We start from the raw sequence: 19084 nt of genomic DNA, 5'->3' as shown, positions 1-19084 counted from the left end.
CAGGTTTAAAACAGACAAAAGGAAGTATTTTTCACACAATACACAGTCAACCTGTGGAACTCTTTGCCGGAGGATGTTGTGAAGGCCAAGACTATAACAGGGTTCAAAAAAGAACTAGATAAATTCATGGAGGATAGGTCCATCAATGGCTATTAGCCAGTATGGGCAGGGATGGTGTCCCTTGCAGAGGCTAGAACAGAGGTGGGCAAACTACAGCCCACAGGCTACATCCGGCCCGTGAGACCATCCTTGCCTGGCCCTTGAGCTCCTGGCCAGGGAGGCTAGCCCCCGGCCCCTCCCCTGCTGTACCCCTGCCCCCGCAGCCTTAGCTTGCCCTGCGGACAGCACAGCTGGCTCCATCCAGGCAGCAGGGCCGTGAGCTCCTGCTGCTCTGAGCGGCATGGTAAGGGGATGGCGGCAGCGGTGGGGGGTGGGAGTTGGATAAGGGGTAGGATGTCCTGAGGGGCAGTCAGGGGACAAGGATTGGGGGCGGTTGGATGGGGCAGAGGTTCTGGGTGGGGCGGCGGACAGGGGACGGAGAACAGGAGGGGTTGGATAAGGCGTGGCAGTCCAGGGAGGGCCTGTCAGGGGGCAGAGGTGTGGCTAGCGGACATGGGGGCAGTTAGGGAACAGGGAGCAGGGGGGTTGGATAGGGGGTGGGATCCTGGGGGTGAAGGATTGGGGTGGGGGGTCCTGGGAGCGGGCAGTCAGGGGACAAGGAGCAGGGGGGGTTGGATGGGTCAGGTGTTCTGAGGGGGGCAGTCAGGGATGAGAAGTGGGAGGTGGTGAATAGGGGGTGGGGGCCAGGCTGTTTGTGGGCACAGCCTTCCCTACCTGGCTTTCCATACACTTTTGCACCCCGATGTGGCCCTCGGGCCAAAAAGTGTGCCCACCCCTGGGCTAGAAGCTGGGAATGGGTGACAGGGGATGGATCACTTGATGATTCCCTGTTCTGTTCATTCCCTCTGGGGCACCTGGCATTGGCCACTGTCAGAAGACAGGACACTGAGCTAGATGGACCTTTGGTGTGACCCAGTATGGCCATTTCTTATGTTCACGGAGCTCCAGACAAACTTACCACCCAGACAAACTGGACTTAATGATGAAAGGTTATTACCAGAGCTGTCCTTACCCATACGCAAACTACACAGCTGCATAGGGCATCAGGAAATTTGGGGAACCAAATTGCCCCAAATTTCCTGGTGCCCTACACAGCTGTGTGCTGCTCCAGCAGTCAGCCTGATCCCCTGGTCAGCTGATCCCGCCAGGAAAGCTGCCCCTGTTCCCACCCCACGCCCCCTCCACCCCTTCCCCCATAGCCCCCGCCCCTACTCCGCCCACGCCCTGCCTCTTCCCACCCCTGCTCTGCCCCCGCCACACCCCCACTCCACCCCTTCCCCTGAGCTACATCCTGGGGGACTGCAGCAAGGGTCTGGCGCTCCGCGCCACTGGTGAGTGCTGGGGGGCGGTTCCCTCCTGCCCCCAAGTACCAAGGCTGGGAGCCAGGGGAGCAGAGCAGAGCAGGCTGGGGCCAGATCACTCCACTTCCCGCTGCCCTGTGAGTGCAGGGTCGGGCCTGCCCTGCAATCACTGGGCGGCAGGAAGTGGAGCAACCCGGCCCCAACCCGCTCTGCTCCACCCTCTCATGCTGGGGGGCAGTTTCCCCCCAGACCCCAAGCCCGTGCCTGCTCCCCACAGACTCTGAGTGCAGCCCCCCTGCTCCACGCACGCCTGGAGCTTGGCTGTAGACAATGGATCGTGTGGTGTGGTCTGGATGAAAGCTGGAGGCATGTAGGTAAGTATAGCGGTCAGTAGGTTTCCAGTATAGGGTGGTGTTTATGTGACCATTGCTTATTTGCACTGTAGTGTCCAGGAAGTGGATCTCTCGTGTGGACTGGTCCAGGCTGAGGTTGATGGTGGGGTGCAAATTGTTGAAATCCTGGGGGAATTCCTCGAGGGCATCTTTCCCATGGGTCCAGATGATGATGATGTCATCAATGTAGCGCAAGTAGAGAAGGGGCGTTGTGGGACAAGAGCTGAGGAAGCGTTGTTCTAAGTCAGCCATAAAAATGTTGGCATACTGTGGGGCCATGCGGGTACCCATTAACTAACAGTAATGTTAGTTGGTCGTTTACGCTCTCCAATGGAATAATTTCACAAATATTGCATTTTTACAAGAATTCTCTCTACATCTCCTCACCACAGTCGAGTTTATTTTGTTCTAAATGTCTAACAGTGTAAGCATATGCAGTGCTGGAATGGGTAGTGATGGGTTTAGAAGGAGCCCTGCAGCAGCATAGGTCTCCAGAAGAATTCTGCCGGACTCAGTAAAACTTCTCCAGCTGAAGTGGAGCTTTTGACACGGTCTCCCACAGTATTCTTGTCAGCAAGTTAAGGAAGTATGGGCTGGATGAATGCACTATAAGGTGGGTAGAAAGCTGGCTAGATTGTCGGGCTCAACGGGTAGTGATCAATGGCTCCATGTCTAGTTGGCAGCCGGTGTCAAGTGGAGTGCCCCAGGGGTCGGTCCTGGGGCCGGTTTTGTTCAATATCTTCATAAATGATCTGGAGGATGGTGTGGATTGCACTCTCAGCAAATTTGCGGATGATACTAAACTGGGAGGAGTGGTAGATACGCTGGAGGGGAGGGATAGGATACAGAAGGACCTAGACAACTTGGAGGTTTGGGCCAAAAGAAATCTGATGAGGTTCAATAAGGATAAGTGCAGGGTCCTACACTTAGGATGGAAGAATCCAATGCACCGCTACAGACTAGGGACCGAATGGCTAGGTAGCAGTTCTGCGGAAAAGGACCTAGGGGTGACAGTGGACGAGAAGCTGGATATGAGTCAGCAGTGTGCCCTTGTTGCGAAGAAGGCCAATGGCATTTTGGGATGTATAAGTAGGGGCATAGCGAGCAGATCGAGGGACGTGATCGTTCCCCTCTATTCGACACTGGTGAGGCCTCATCTGGAGTACTGTGTCCAGTTTTGGGCCCCACACTACAAGAAGGATGTGGATAAATTGGAGAGAGTCCAGCGAAGGGCAACAAAAATGATTAGGGGTCTAGAGCACATGACTTATGAGGAGAGGCTGAGGGAACTGGGATTGTTTAGTCTGCAGAAGAGAAGAATGAGGGGGGATTTGATAGCTGCTTTCAACTACCTGAAAGGGGGTTCCAAAGAGGATGGCTCTAGACTGTTCTCAATGGTAGCAGATGACAGAACGAGGAGTAATGGTCTCAAGTTGCAATGGGGGAGGTTTAGATTGGATATTAGGAAAAACTAATAGGGTTCACTAAGAGGGTGGTGAAACACTGGAATGCGTTACCTAGGGAGGTGGTAGAATCTCCTTCCTTAGAGGTTTTTAAGGTCAGGCTTGACAAAGCCCTGGCTGGGATGATTTAACTGGGAATTGGTCCTGCTTCGAGCAGGGGGTTGGACTAGATGACCTTCTGGGGTCCCTTCCAACCCTGATATTCTATGATTCTAAGTGGGTCTCTGTCACTGTTTGGAGGTGGATAGTGTTCTTTCCTTGTGCCAGCTTAGTTTACCTGGTCAGTGCAAGGGAAAAAGAAAAAAGCATGGAGAGTCTAGACTAGCACAGTGTGTTTGCATTTCTCTGTGTGATTGTCATGTACCCCTGCAACGGGATGCACAGACCCTGTCCCTGGGCGAGCGGAGAAGGAAGGGCCACATCTGTTTGTATTGATTGCAAGAGAACACACAATGGGGTAGAGTGTTGTATCAACCAGGCAAGGTACTAACAAGCTTCAACAGGACTTTATTTTCAAAGTGGAAACCTCTTTACCAAGCTGCTGCTGCACCCTCGGTAGCTTTCTCCCAGCCTCTCAACTCCTCCCCCCTCCTTCCTGTTTCCTGTCCTTTCAGACTCCCAACAGCCAGTGCTCCCAAGTCTAAGAATTACAAGCAACATTTAAACACCGCAGTAGAGACAACTGGAAGGAAGGGGTGGGCTCACTCCCGCTCTATATAAAAGGGCAGTTGCTGAAAAAGGCAGAGCGGAAGGAGGTATGTAGGGGTAGAACAGTGCCTGTGGTGCTCTTTGAGGCTGAAGATGTATTTCACTCTAATGAAGGGAGAAGCTTGGCTGGAAGGGCTGGGTGAGCCCTGGGAATGGTGGAGGGACAGAGCCATGAAGTCCTGCAGACCAGAGAAGGAACTGATGGGCTTTGTGTGGGTCAAGTGAATGTTTGATATTTTCTTCCTGTAGGTTAATACAGCAGTGTGGAAAAACTGAGGCACAGCAGCATACCCCATGGAGAGCCATAGTGACCCTCTTACAGCCCCACATGGGTGTGCAAATTCAGGGGAGGGAGAGGGCCAAGGAGCCTTCCTGTCCTTATATCCCTGTGTAGGGTGAGGGCACAGTCTGGCCTGGGTCTGTGCTTTTCACCAGCCTTGACACGGCTCCCTTTTCAAATGCAGGCAGTTCCAGTATATAGAAAATCCAGGATTTCAGGCCTTGTCCGTTCCCATCTGCGTTTCGCCTATTTATAATCGTGGTAGAGGAGATGCACCCCTTACTCTCCAAAAGCACGTACTAACTAAAATAACCTTCCTGGATGGCGTTCTGCTTTGACACCCACTGCCATGAACTAAGTTTACCACAGCTATACAATGGTTCCCTTTATCCATCTGGGAAGTAGGCCCATCTGTGGGTTTAAGATAAGCAGGAATACTGACTTTTATGTGCGTGGTGGGGAATCTTTCCATTTTCTCCTTCGCATCCCCCACTCTCCACCCCATCACCACCTGCTTTCAATGATCCCCTCTCAAACCAAGTGGTACCCAAAATGATTCTTCCCACAGCTCATCTGTGTCTGCTCGAAGTGGCCAAGAACAGGCTATACAAGGTGCTTCCAGGTGTGAACAGCCAATTATGATTCAGGCAAATAGGCCTTCAGATTACAGGAGCCTGGGGCTGCTTTCCACAATCCTGATTCCGGACAGGGTTATTTTAGGAACATTCCATCACTTTCTCCTGGGACTGTTCTAATCTGCAACAAATCATTTTGATGGTTCACATGCATTCTCCCCCACACAGGAACTGCTCCTGGGTTTCAGCCACCATGCCCTTCCATAGCTCTAACAAATGCCTTGCAATCACATCTGTCAGGCATTAGCTCTGTTATGTGGTTTAGCTAACTTGTGTCATGTCTGTATTTTTCTTCTTAGGCCTTTGATAAAACAGTTACCAAGGACAACCATCTAGCTGTTGGCTTCTTTCAAAGAGGGTTTGTCCATCTGCAGTTAGCAATGTAAGTGTAATGCTTGTCCATTTCACTCTTTGCCTCTCTTTCTTAAATGATATTTCACCCTTCTGAAGTGCATTTTGTCCAATGTTCTCAATGCACTTTGCAAATATCAGTTAAGCCTCAGAAGATCTTTGTCAGTTCGGTCAGTATAATCTCCATGTTACAGTTGGGGAGGCTGAGGTTTAGAGAAGGGAAGTGACTTCCCCAAGGCCTCACAGTGAATCAGTGGCATAGCAAGTTACAGAACGCAGACTCTGATTACCATACTGCATTATATGTGTACTCAGACACCCCAAAAGCAAAAGTTAATAAACTTAAAGACAGTGTAACTCGTAGCCATAGCACAGACACCCTCTCTAAAACTCTTGTATCTGAGTCCATCCCAAATGTTCCAAAAGACCAGAAACATATCAGACAATTGATCTATCAAGTCTGGTATGCCACCTCCCCAGGAAAGACCGTTTACTAGGGCTGTCGATTAATTGCAGTTCACTCACACGATTAACTGAAAAAAATTAATTGCAATTTAAAACATTAATTGGAATTTTAATCGCACTGTTAAACAATAGAATACCAATTGAAATGTATTAAATATTTTGGATGTTTTTCTACATTTTCATATATATTGTATTCTGTGTTGCAATTGAAATCAAAGGGTATATTATTTTTATTACAAATATTTGCACTGTAGAATGATAAACGAAAGAAATAGTATTTTTCAATTCACCTCATACAAGTACTGTAATGCAATCTCTTTATCATGAAAGTGTAACTTACAAATATAGATTTTTTTTGTTACATAACTGCACTCAAAAACAAAACAATGCAAAACTTTAGAGCCTACAAGTCCACTCAGTCCTACTTCTCGTTCAGCCAATAGCTAAGACAAACAAGTTTATTCACATTTACGGGAGATAATGCTGCCCACTTCTTATTTACAATGTCACCACAAAGTGAGAACAGGCGTTCTCATGGGACTTTTGTAGTCGGCATTGCAAGGTATTTAAGTGCCAGATATGCTAACCATTTGTATACCCCTTCATGCTTCGGCCACCATTCCAGAGGACAGGCTTTCATGCTAATGATGCTCGTTAAAAAAAAATGCGTTAATTAAATTTGTGACTGAACTCCTTGGGGGAGAACTGTATGTCCCCGGCTCTATTTTACCTGCATTCTGCCATATATTTCATGTTATAGCAGTCTCAGATGATGACCCAGCATATGTTGTTCATTTTAAGAAAACTTTCACTGCAGATTTGACAAAATGCAGAGAAGGTACCAATGTGAAATTTGTAAAGATAGCTACAGCACTTGACCCAAGGTTTAAGAATCTGAAGTGCCTTCCAAAATCTGAGAGGGACGAGGTGTGGAGCATGCTTTCAGAAGTCTTAAAAGAGCAACACTCCATTGTGGAAACTACAGAACCTGAACAATCAAAAAAGAAAATCAACCTTCTGCTGGTGGCATCTGACTCAGATAAGAAAATGAACATGCGTTGGTTTTCGTGGCTTTGGATCATTATCGAGCAGAACCCATCATCAGCATGGGCGCATGTCCCCTGGAATGGTGGTTGAAGCATGAAGGGACATATGAATCTTCACTTCTCAGAGTTCAAGCAGCAGAGAGTTACTGTTCCTTCTTGTCAGGGATTTTTATTCTCTTCCCCCAGAGTTCAAGCTGATGGGATGAGTTCACCTGCAGGTCTGCTCTCCCTGAGTATGAGGGGAAGCAATCAACAAAGTCTTTAATCTTTAATGTTTCTGTGAGGCTGGCAGATCAGGTCATGCTACAATGTATTCAGGTCAATTCACTTTTGTATTATAGATCAGTGGTGCAAGTAGAAATCATTTATTGCCAGTATTGCACTCATGGGAGGGACAGAAGAGAGGGCACGTGACTTCCCCACGTGACCCTCCATGTGACTCCTCCCTGCCCCCAGCCCGGGGCCCCCATGCTCTCCCCGTCCCCGCCGACACCCCCCTTACTTGTCTAAAGTTTTATAACTGCAGATGCAGTGGTAAAATGATGCTTTGGGCCCCTGGTGCCACCTGTACTTGCAGGTGTCACTGAGGATGCAGCAGCACCCCAAATTGAAAACTTCTTAAGTGAAAGAAGGATAGGAAGGACAATCACCCCACTTTCCCTTAACACACTATCAGTGCCTCCCTTATGTCCAAACTAAGCTCCTGTCAGCTTGCCTTTATCTAAGTATTGCTCTCTGCCAGGCACTAGGAAAGGAAAGATGCTGCGCCATCTGGGTTTGATGGAAAAGAGGCATAGAACTGTGTGTGCCATGTGCAGCGTGATAGAATGACAGCCCACAGTGTTTTATTATTTTCCTCTGCCTGACATACAGGAGAGGCAACCAAAATCAGCCGGGCAGAACGTGCATGAGAATTGTCTCTGGACAGATAAGCAATTGATCAAAATCCCATTCTCTGATCTCTTGGGGCCAAATCCTGTTCCCATTGAAATCAAAAGGAGGTTTACTATTTGGGACATTTGGAGAGGAAAGAACAAAACCACTCAAACAAGGGCTATGTTGCTTATACTACAGGTATCAAAAGCTGCTGACTCATGTGAGAAAGTCAGCAGAAATCTTATCTTTGTCCATTGCAAGGGAGAAATCAGCAATCAATGAGTCTAGAACAGTCTCTCTATGACATCTAACTCATAAGTCCATCTGCAAAGGATCAAGGAAATATGAAGGCTCCAGATTACCTTAAAGTCCTCAGTCCGTTGCTCCCCTCAGTATATGTTCATAGTTCAGAGGCTGGAGCAGAAAAGAGGCAAAATGGACCTTTTAGCTTCTGCCAAGTGCCAAGTAAAGGGAAATCTGTTCTCACTGTGAAAGATGGTGTTTGGAGTCACATGGGCAAGTTACATGTCCATCACCCCCACCCATATACTAGTTAGAATGTTCACAGGAAAAGTCCATTAAGTGTAGACAGGTGTTTTCCAGGGTCCATTGTGAGCTAAGTGTTCCTTAATGGGCCATTCAGCTTGACTTGTCCCTTCATGTGCTGGCTAAATACCTTGTGGGCGTTACCACAGGAGCAAACATGTAGGAAACATAGCTAATATTCATAACTTCAGAAACCAAGATGAATATACATGCATAGAAATAGCATAATCATAAGTACCAGCTATTTCATGTACATGACTATTCCTAAAAGTTATTCTGAAAAATCACACCACGTACCTGAGACCCTATGTGCCAGCACCATGCCCCACTGGAGTTTTGTTATCCGTTATGTAACAACAGAGATGGAGCCAGTGACATGACTCCATTTAACCTAAAATGGCAAGATTAATTTTTAGCTGTTCAGGTGTGACTGAGCCTTTAGTCAGTGAGGGCATACTGGCTGGCACGCATTCAGGTTCATAGAATTATAGAATCATAGAATATTAGGGTTGGAAGAGACCTCAGGAGGTCATCTAAACCAATCCCCTGCTCAAAGCAGGACTGACACGAACTAGGGGGGAGGGATAGCTCAGTGTTTGAGCATTGGCCTGCTAAATGCAGGGTTGTGAGTTCAATCCTTGAAGGGGCCATTTAGGGATCTGGGCCAAAAATTGAGGATTTGTCCTGCTTTGAGCAGAGGGTTGGACTAGATGACCTCCTGAGGTCCCTATGATTCTAAATCATCTCAGCCAGGGCTTTGTCAAGCCAGGCCTTAAAAATCTCTAAGGATAGAGATTCCACCACCTCCCTAGGTAACCCATTCCAGTGCTTCACCACCCTCCGAGTTAAAACCTTTTTTTTAATATCCAACCTAGACCTCCCCCACTGCAACTTGAGACCATTGCTCCTTGTTCTGTCATCTGCTACCACTGAGAACAGCCGAGCTCCATTCTCTTTGGAACCCCCCTTCAGGTAGTTGAAGGCTGCTATCAAATGGGCTTCAGTGTTCCTTTGCAGATAACTTTGTAATGTTCATAAACCTGGTATATGCTGAGGTGGTTTAAAGCATAACATAGGTTTTTAGGTTTGCAAATCTGTTAACCTCTGCCTCTTTGAGATTTTATTATTAATTATTATTATTATTTTGCTGGTCATAATGTGGGAGGATATCCTCTCCGCCCTCTGCTCATGAGGTTATGTATGTGTCTTGTAGCACTCTTCTGAACACCAGTTGGAAGGAATTTTTTTTTTCAGTAAGTGTGGACTGATTCTTTTCTCTTAGAAGGCATGTAATTTTTTCAGGTTCATACTGATAAACACAGAAAACAATTGGGGCTGTTAAACTTTATTCAAATTCCATAGAAAATTAAGTTCAGCTATATTTTCCAGTACAGTGATGAAATGGGTGTTTGTATATACAAATATCAACAAGCTTAACTACTCACTTCCCCCAAAATACTTAGTATTTCAGTCTGTTTATATGGAATATGGGAGTTGGGTGAGGAGCCATTTCAGCATATGTGTGACTTATTAGAAGACAAATTTTAAGTAGAACTGTATCCTAAACTGCATTATGATATTGTACCCAAACATTGCATTTCAATGGGAGATTCAACTTCTTTTATAGGAGCAGAACAGACTCCTGAAACTCTTACCACAAAAGTGGTCCATAGACACGCAAATAGTCCCATTGTTTTCAATAAAAAGAAAAGGAGTACTTGTGGCACCTTAGAGACCAACCAATTTATTTATTTAATTGGTTAGTCTCTAAGGTGCCACAAGTACTCCTTTTCTTTTTGCGAATACAGACTAACACGGCTGCTACTCTGAAACCTGTCATTGTTTTCAATGGGATTGATCGAATGATTAAGGGTTTACAGGATTAGGTTCCAAGTTTGTAAATTGTTCTAGATGAAACTGACAATGCCTGAGCTGTCAGATCAGAAGGAGCTTTATTCAAATATAGGTGGGAAGATGTGTGATAAGTCTTAGCTCCGTCGTTAAGATGAGGAACATATTTTCAGCAAAGTTCTTGGCAGATTCCTGAGGCAGGAATGTCAGTGTCATTTTGGCATTTTGGGATGTATATGTAGGGGCGTTGCCAGCAGATCGAGGGACATGATCGTTCCCCTCTATTCGACATTGGTGAGGCCTCATCTGGAGTACTGTGTCCAGTTTTGGCCCCCACACTACAAGAAGGATGTGGAAAAATTGGAAAAAGTCCAGCGGAGGGCAACAAAAATGATTAGGGGACTGGAACACATGACTTCTGAGGAGAGGATGAGGGAACTGGGATTGTTTAGTCTGCGGAAGAGAAGAATGAGGTGGGATTTGATAGCTGCTTTCAACAACCTGAAAGGGGGTTCCAAAGATGATGGATCTAGACTGTTCTCAGTGGTAGCTGATGACAGAACAAGGAGTAATGGTCTCAAGTTGCAGTGGGGGAGGTTTCGGTTGTATATTAGGAAAAACTTTTTCACTAGGAGGGTGGTGAAACACTGGAATGCGTTACCTAGGGAGGTGATGGAATCTCCTTCCTTAAAAGTTTTTAAGGTCAGGCTTGACAAAGCCCTGGGTGGGATGATTTAGTTGGGGATTGGTCCTGCTTTGAGCAGGGGGTTGGACTAGATGACCTTCTGAGGTCCCTTCCAACCCTGATATTCTATGATTCTATGATTATAATCTTCACTTATAGTTCTCTCACCCACAAAACTGGAAAATGAGGCATTTGTTTTCTTTGTGTTGCTGCTCCAGTTCCAGTTAGCAAAATGCATGTTAGACTAGTTTGGCTGCAAAGAAGAATTCTATGTACACTCTGGACAACACCTGATTCCCATCAGGCTGCAGAACTGGGCTGACATCAGAATCCAAACATCCTCTGGTCAGTGCAAGCAGAAGCATTCCTCTAATGATTTGGACTTGATGTGATGCAGTATGAATGTCATGGATAATTCAGACCAATGGGGAGAAACAGAATAAAAAACACTCTTTAAACACCTTCCGTCGTCCCCCCCCCCACTCCTCTTGAGGACTCCTGACCAATTTAACAGCACAATACATATGCTAACAAACTTAAACAAAGCCTTTGTTTAAGTTTGTTAGCATATGCATTGTGCTGTTAAAGCCGTATAAAGAATGAATGCCCTCCCTAGCCCTGTTCTGCTCCTTTAAGGAGCAGAGCAGAGCCCCTGAAAGACTTTTGGGAAACTGGCAGTTTATTACATCACTGACACCACTTGGAGTTAAAACTGTGACTCACCTGTGCATATATTTTACCTGCTTTAACCTCAATAACTCTCATTTCCTTTTCTTAGCTAATAAACCTATAGTTAGTTTACTATAGAATTGGGTGCCAAACTTGTCTTTGGTGTAAGATCTGGAGTACCAGCTGATCTGGGGCGACTGGTCTCTTGGGACTGGGAGAAACCTGATGTGGTGTGGTTTGGAGTTTAAAGAACCTTTTATCACAAAGTTCAGCTTGCCTGGGTGGCAATATAGACTGGAGAGTCTGAGAGGACTGTCTCTGATTCCATGGTGAGCCTGGTAAAGTGATCCAGGAGTTCACATTTGTTATTGGCTTGGGGAAATGTAATTATAGACCACACCACCAGTTTGGGGTGTCTGCCCTTGTTTTCTAACAGTTTGCCCTAAGGTAGGCACTTACAGTCGTGAGCCACTCCAGACAGCATTACAGTTTCACAATGGCTCCTTTGTGGGTCTTCTTGGTGGGCGGGACCTAACACCTTCTGTAGGAAGCCAGTATTTCTACATTAATTAATGCTCCTTTCCATTTGATGACTTACACAATTACAGAGGATTACAATGCAAATACCTCATACAATCTTATATACTCTTACGGGGTACAGATGTTATAAGTAAGATTAATACATGCAGCATCCTACAAGCCTTCATAAAGTCTAAACAATAAACATGTTCTTATAAATCTAAGTCATATTTTAACAATACTAACACACAGGTGAGTTAGACTGTTTTCCAGCTGTGCATCTGTCAGTGTTCAGTGAGGCCTGGGCCTTGGCATGAGCTGGCACCTGGGCTCCTAGCAACACAGACCTCACTCCACTTCCCTCCATCCCTATTATGATTTTAGTTGTCCCCATAAGGTGACCTTTGTGTCTCTGTGGCTGCTCCTCTCTGTTGAGGGAGGGTGGCCATTGCCATTCCTGTTGGTCAAAATGGCTGAGCCAAATTCTGCTCTGAACAACACTGGGGTAAATTCAGAGTAGAACTGATTGGAGGAACGTCAGTGGAATCATATTCTGTTAGAATGTACTGTTCCGTTGAGAAGTTCATTTAGGAAGAAGAAAGGGAGAGAAAGTTTAGACAATGTGAAAACAAAATGTTTCAATTCTTCATTTTGAAAAGACTATTCATTCTGATTTTTTAAAATTCTGTATAGAAATGAAATGTTTTCAGCAATTTGAAATGAAAAAAAATTCCTTTGCAGAGAACTTCACATTTTTCAAATTTGGAATGAAGCCAAATTTAGAACTCTGGAATTCGTTCTCCAAGCAGATCTTCCATCCTCCGCACAGCTCTAATTCAGAGCAATTCTATTTGTAATCAGTGGAGTTCCTCTACATTTATACATACGTTGTTCAAAAAAGATTGATTCTCAGGATTTGTCTACACAGCAGAGACAAACCCACAGCTGGCCTATGCCAGCTGACTCAGGCTCACGGGGCTTGGGCTGTGGGGCTGTTCCATTGCTGAATAGACTTCCGGGCTTGGCCTGCAGCCTGAGCTCTGGTACCCTCCCACCTCACAGGGCCCTAGAGCCCAGGCTCCAGCCCTAATCCATAAATCTACACTACGATTAAACAGCCTCCTGCCTGAGCCCTGAGAGTCTGAGTCAGCTGGCACAGGCCAGCCGCAGGGTTTTCTCAGTCCCTTCCCCTTTAGTTGGGAATTGTTGTCCAGTATCAGCACTACCCTTCAGCACTTTCTTTTTCTCTGAAATTTCTGCAAGGACACTAGTTAGGATAAAATTGAAAGGGATCCCAATTCCCATAATTGGAGCATAATGTGAATAGTTTCTAGAGTTAGCAAGGAACTGTTAGTCTTTCCACTTTCTCCCATCTCCTCAGTATCATGACTGCATTTTGGATGTCAAAAGTTAACAGACTCAGACAGTGGGATGAGAGCAGATCATCATGGAGGAAAGGGAAACAATAGTCTACATTTAGGGATTCCATATGTTTCTCCAGTGAAGCTTCCTCTAACCCAGGCTGCTGAGAAGAGAAGAATCCTCTTTGCTAGTCTGGTTTCTGAGCTTGATACTTTTTTCTGCAAATTTGGGGATTCAGTTCTCATCTTCATCTCTATCCTTGTGCATTGCAGGTATGAAGAAGCTCTGTATGACTGCAGCATGGCCCTCACTCACCTAAGAAATAACCCTTTCATTGACTACAAACAACTGGGACTAAGGCACATGCTCTGTGCCTGGGAGGTGAGTGTGTGGGTGGGTAGGAGATATGTCTTTACTTATCGGCAATGGAAAGCCAACCGGATGCTTTCCAAGCTGTGTGCATCATAATTTCTGTGTTTGACAATAAAACCCTAAGGTCCAGATCTACATGAGGATATCAGTGTACTACCAGTCCAACTTGCACAATATTAGCACTGCGCTGGAGCTTACCTGCTAGCCTGGGAAAACTGGGGGAAAGTGGTCTAATTCCAAAATTCAAACAGTATTTTTATATTGAGAGAGTGAGTAGCTGAAAAGAAGTGTGTACAGAACATGTGAGTGGAGATGCGACCACCCAACTTTCTCTCTCTAGTTCTGCTGAGGTTGTTGAGGTGCAGTTAATCCAGTTAAGGAGTAGAGAGTGGTTCCTGAGAGGCATGCGTTTTTCCTTAAATTTCATCCCAGTAGAATCCATATCAGTGTTGCAATGAGCTAAAGATGCCATCTTTGACCAGACTGCAGTCTCTGTAGAGATCCCTTGAGGCCAATGCCTGTGTTGTGCATAAATTTTGAGAATGGAAGAATAAGCAAAAACCACATATCCATATTCCTGTACACAGAAATGTCACATTATCGGCTGCTTATCACGGGTCCACCTGTTATGGATTCACAGGGCTGGTCTGTGCCCCAACCTGTAACCCATCCCTTGGGAGTGACCCTTTTAGTGGGCCAGGCCTCAAGGAACCACACAGTTCCACAGGGCAGGCCGTAGTCTGTCAGACTCCAAGACTGGGCCTTTGGGCACCAGTGGTCCCTGTCTCTTTCCGTGCCTATCTGCAGCAAATCCAGCCAAGCCAGATGCCTATGGGAGGCTGGTAGGGTTGCCAACCTGCCAGGAAGAGGTGAAAGTAAACCGGTCCAGTACAGTATGGCATACCATCAAGAGCCGGTACACAGCCAACCATACCGGCAGGGGGCAGCTTCCCCAGGCAGACAGTTTTAAAGGGCCCTGGGCTCCCAGCAGAGCCCTGTGGCTCCCGGCTGCTGCCGCAGCTACCGCTACCATGGGGCTCTGGCGGTGATTTAAACAGCCCAGGGCTCCCGGCCACTGCTACTGAAGCCAGAGCCCCGGGCCCTTTAAATTGCCACCAGAGCCCTGGGGCTCCTGGCTGCCGCTGCAGCTACCACTACCATGGGGCTCCGGTGGTGATTTAAAGGGCCCGAGGCTCCCAGCCGCAGCTACCGAAGCTCTGGCCCTTTAAATCGCAGCCGGAGCCCTGGGGTAGCGGCAGCGATTTAAAGGGCCTGGGGATTTAAAGGCCCCGCCCTTTCCACCTGAGGCCCCGCCCCCCCCGCCTGCTCAGGATCCCTTAAGTTACTTTCACCCCTGCCTCCAGGGTTGTCCTGCAGTCTCCAGGAATGAAAGATTAATCTTTAATTAAAGATTATGTCGCGTGATGAGACCTCCAGGAATACATCCAGCCAAACTTGACACCCCTAAAGGCTGGTGCTGTACCCAGGCAGGGCACAAGGCTCACAGCGAGTATTGCAGCCGTGCAGGCAGCCTTCTCAAAACAAGGTGACAATTGATTAATCGCCTGGCCACAGAGTCTGGGAGTTCTCAGGTTGGCACCGGAAAGTAATAGTCCGTCCTGGCCACGCCAATGCAGTGAAAGTGGTTTTCAACTCCAGTACTGGCTCTGACTCTTTGCCTCCATTCCAGATGAGAGCTGCTGAGTCCTTCCACAGGGCAGCCCTTATTCCAGCCACCCGACACCTTTTTGCCTTTGTTCTCCAGCTGAGTTCACGTGTTCTGCCTGGGAGGGAGGTGGGCAGGAGTTCCTGCTGTTAGGTGTCAACTGTTCAGTCATCGGGATGGGGCAAGAGGTGGGGATGGGGGTCTCATTATCTCTTCACATCCTCTATTGACCTGGGTTGGTTTAAACCTGTTCTTTAATGACGCAGGACAGCAAAGTGAAACACATACCTCATATCTCCTGAGGTGTTCCAGAAGTGGTGTTAACCCTTTTGCACCCACAGGGTAGCAATGCAAAGTATAGTAGGAAACTGAGGCACACATAAATTCCTAAAAATAGGTCAGAAAATTCCCACTTCTTCACACATCCCATGGGCCTAACTGGAAGACATGGCCCTAAGAATGCAAACTGTGAACAAATCCCAAGATGTACTTAACAAGGCCTGGTCTGCAATTGGTAATGTTATTTGGCACATTCTTTTAAACTCCCAGTGTTCTGTCCAATAATTATAAATGTAAACACAACAGAAATTACTGCTGCACAATATAAAAGAAAGACAATTTACACAACACTGGAAATAATCTTAATGTCTGTGTATGTTCTTTACTCAGTGTATATAACTTGTATATTGGGGATTCTATCCTATGTGGCAGATGTGATGGGTTGTTGTGACTTCCCTAGCTCATGCACAGTGAATTCCTGTCAGGGTTCCCTCCCCACTCTGAACTCTGGGGTACAAATGTGGGGACCTGCATGAAAGACCCCCAAACGTATTTCTACCAGCTTAGAATCACAGAATCATAGAATATCAGGGTTGGAAGGGACCTCAGGAGGTCATCTAGTCCAACACCCTGCTCAAAGCAGGACCGATCCCCAATTAAATCATCCCAGCCAGGGCTTTTTCAAGCCTGACCTTAAAAACTTTTAAGGAAGGAGATTCCACCACCTCCCTAGGTAACACATTTCAGTGTTTCACCACCCTCCTAGTGAAAAAGTTTTTCCTAATATCCAACCTAAATCTCCCCCACTGCAACATGAGACCATTACCCTTGTTCTGTCATCTGCTACCACTGAGAACAGTCTAGATCCATCCTCTTTGGAACCCCCTTTCAGGTAGGTGACAGCAGCTATCAAATCCCCCCTCATTCTTCTCTTCCATAGACTAAACATCCCCAGTTCCCTCAGCCTCTCCTCAGAAGTCATGTGTTCCAGTCCCCTAATCATTTTTGTTGCCCTCTGCTGGACTCTTTCCAATTTTTCCACATCCTTCTTGTAGTGTGGGGCGCAAAACTGGACACAGTACTCCAGATGAGGCCTCACCAATGTCGAATAGAGGGGAACGATCATGTCCCTCAATCTACTAGCAATGCCCCTACTTATACATCCCAAAATGCCATTGTCCTTCTTGGCAACAAGGGCACACTGTTGACTCATATCCAGCTTCTTGTCCACTGTAACCCTTAGGTCCTTTTCTGCAGAACTGCTGCCGAGCCATTCGGTCCCTAGTCTGTAGCGGTGCATTGGATTCTTCCGTCCTAAGTGCAGGACTCTGCACTTGTCCTTGTTGAAGCTCATCAGATTTCTTTTGGCCCAATCCTCCAATTTGTCTAGGTCCCTCTGTATCCTATCCCTACCCTCTAGCGTATCTGCCTCTCCTCCCAGTTTAGTGTCATCTGCAAACTTGCTGAGGGTGTAATCCACACCATCCTCCAGATCATTTATGAAGATATTGAACAAAACCGGCCCCAGGACCGACCCTTGGGGCACTCCACTTGATACCGCCTGCCAACTAGACATGGAGCCATTGATCACTACCCGTTGAGCCCGACAATCTAGCCAGCTTTCTATCCACCTTGTAGTCCATTCATCCATTTTAACCAGCTTAGGTTAAAACTTCCCCAAGGCACAAATCCTGTCCTCCTCCTTGGATGGTATTGCTACCACCACCAAGTGATTTAGACAAACATCCAGGGAAAAGGGCCGCTTGGAGTCCCTGTTTCCCCAAAATATTCCCCCAAGCCCCTTCATCCCCTTTCCTGGGGAGGCTTGAGCATAATGTACTAACCAAATGCCTTTAATAAAAGTACAGACCAGACCCTTTATCTTTAGGACACTAAAATCAATCAGGTTCTTAAAAGAAGAACTTTATTATAAAGAAAAAGGTAAAAGAAGCACCTCTGTAAAATCAGGATGGAAGGTAATTTTACAGGGTAATAAACAGATTTAAAACACAGAAGTGTCCCCTCTAGGCTCAACTTCGAAGTTCCAAAAACAGGAATAAACCTCCCTCTTAGCACAGGGAAAATTCACAGACTAAAACAAAAGCTAATCTAACGCCTTTCCTTGCTTTGCTTACAATTTTTGTAATCTGAGATGCTTATTTCAGGTAGGGTTTTAGGAGATGTTTTTTTCCTGCCTGGTCCCTCTCTCTGTCCCAAGAGAGCACAACAAAGAGAGCACAAACAAAACCTCTCCCCCTCCCACCCCCATTTGAAAGTATCTTCTTTTCTTATTGGTCTTTTTGGTCAGGTTCCAACCAGGTTATTTGATCTTCTTAACCCTTTACAGGTAAAGGAGGGATTTTATGCTACCCTTAGTATGTTTATGACAACACTTCTCTGAGGAATTAAGGGACAGAGGTCACAGACTAGTGCAGTCTGTGTGACAAAGGGGTTTTGAGAAATAAAAACATTTTAAACAGAGATGCAGCTGTTGTACATTTTAGCTAGTCTCCTTTACATTACTTTGTTTCCTGTGTCCTGAATCTTTTTGGATGCACTGAAAATCAGGTAGAAAAAAGTTTAATACTTAGACTCCCCTAAATGTGAAAAGAGTCATTGTGTGTGTCCGGTCAGGCATGTCCCAGAACCTGTCAGGCAACTTTATTCATGCATGTGCTCCTTAAAATGCTGTGTAATAAAGCTTCTATACAGCAGCAGTGTGACTCTATGGATCTCTTCCTGCATTTCCTTCCACTTTGTTGTCATGCCTTTGAAAGCAATGGGTGTGCCTTTTGAAAGCGCAGGGCCCCAGGCACATCTGAAGGCTGGCTGAGGGAATGGGATTGGTGCACACACTGGCAAGCACAAACATATATTCATGAAGCATTCTTTAGAAGATATCAAGATATGTATTCTCACCATGTTGACCATCGAATGTCCTCTGAAAAGGTTTCACATTTTGCAAAAAATGAAAACAAAATACCACTGGAGGACTTCACCATCAGCACAAGTTAATGTCCCCTCCAATGGCGATGGTGATAAATCATCATTTGTGATTAATACTCTAATGATCTGCTTTCATCTTAGTATCTCAAAGATCTTTACAGAAGTAAGGGCTAAACCCTGGTCCTACACAAGCTAATGAGAGTTTTACCACTGAAATCCATTGGACCATAGTTTAGCCTTAATTAATCTCCACAACACCTCTGTGAGGTGGGTAAGTATTATTATCCATGTGTCAATAACAATGAGGAATAGGACTCAGTAGTTCTGGATCCTAGTCCTATGATCTTACCAGCAGACCATGGCCCATCTCAGGTTATGTGCTTATTTTCCCCACATCAGTTCACTCCTCCAGCATCTGCCACTCAGACATCTCCCAGACTCCATTCCCCTTGGTGCCACTGTCCAACAAGCCACTCCTCTGTCCTCAACCTAAATGCTAGCTGAGGAGGATCTTCTGGTCAACTTTTCCACCATCTCTTTTTCTTCTTTCTT

The 19084-nt window shown here is 46.2% G+C and overlaps 1 protein-coding gene across 2 annotated transcripts in view; it reads left to right on the top strand.

The window, feature by feature from the left end:
* Positions 1 to 19084, top strand: part of NOXA1 (NADPH oxidase activator 1) — a 41330-nt gene that overhangs the window by 4149 nt on the left and 18097 nt on the right. For both annotated transcript variants that reach the window (XM_043530806.1, XM_027829878.3), the window contains exons 2-3: positions 5199 to 5281; positions 13542 to 13650. In XM_043530806.1, coding sequence (XP_043386741.1) covers positions 5199 to 5281; positions 13542 to 13650 — 192 coding nt within the window. The remainder of the gene's footprint in view (positions 1 to 5198; positions 5282 to 13541; positions 13651 to 19084) is intronic.

This window comes from Chelonia mydas, chromosome 16 (genome assembly GCF_015237465.2).
Source record: "Chelonia mydas isolate rCheMyd1 chromosome 16, rCheMyd1.pri.v2, whole genome shotgun sequence".
Classification (NCBI taxonomy): Eukaryota; Metazoa; Chordata; order Testudines; family Cheloniidae; genus Chelonia; species Chelonia mydas.
The sequence above is the reverse complement of the archived record's forward strand: the minus strand, read 5'-3'. Positions and strand labels throughout refer to the sequence as shown.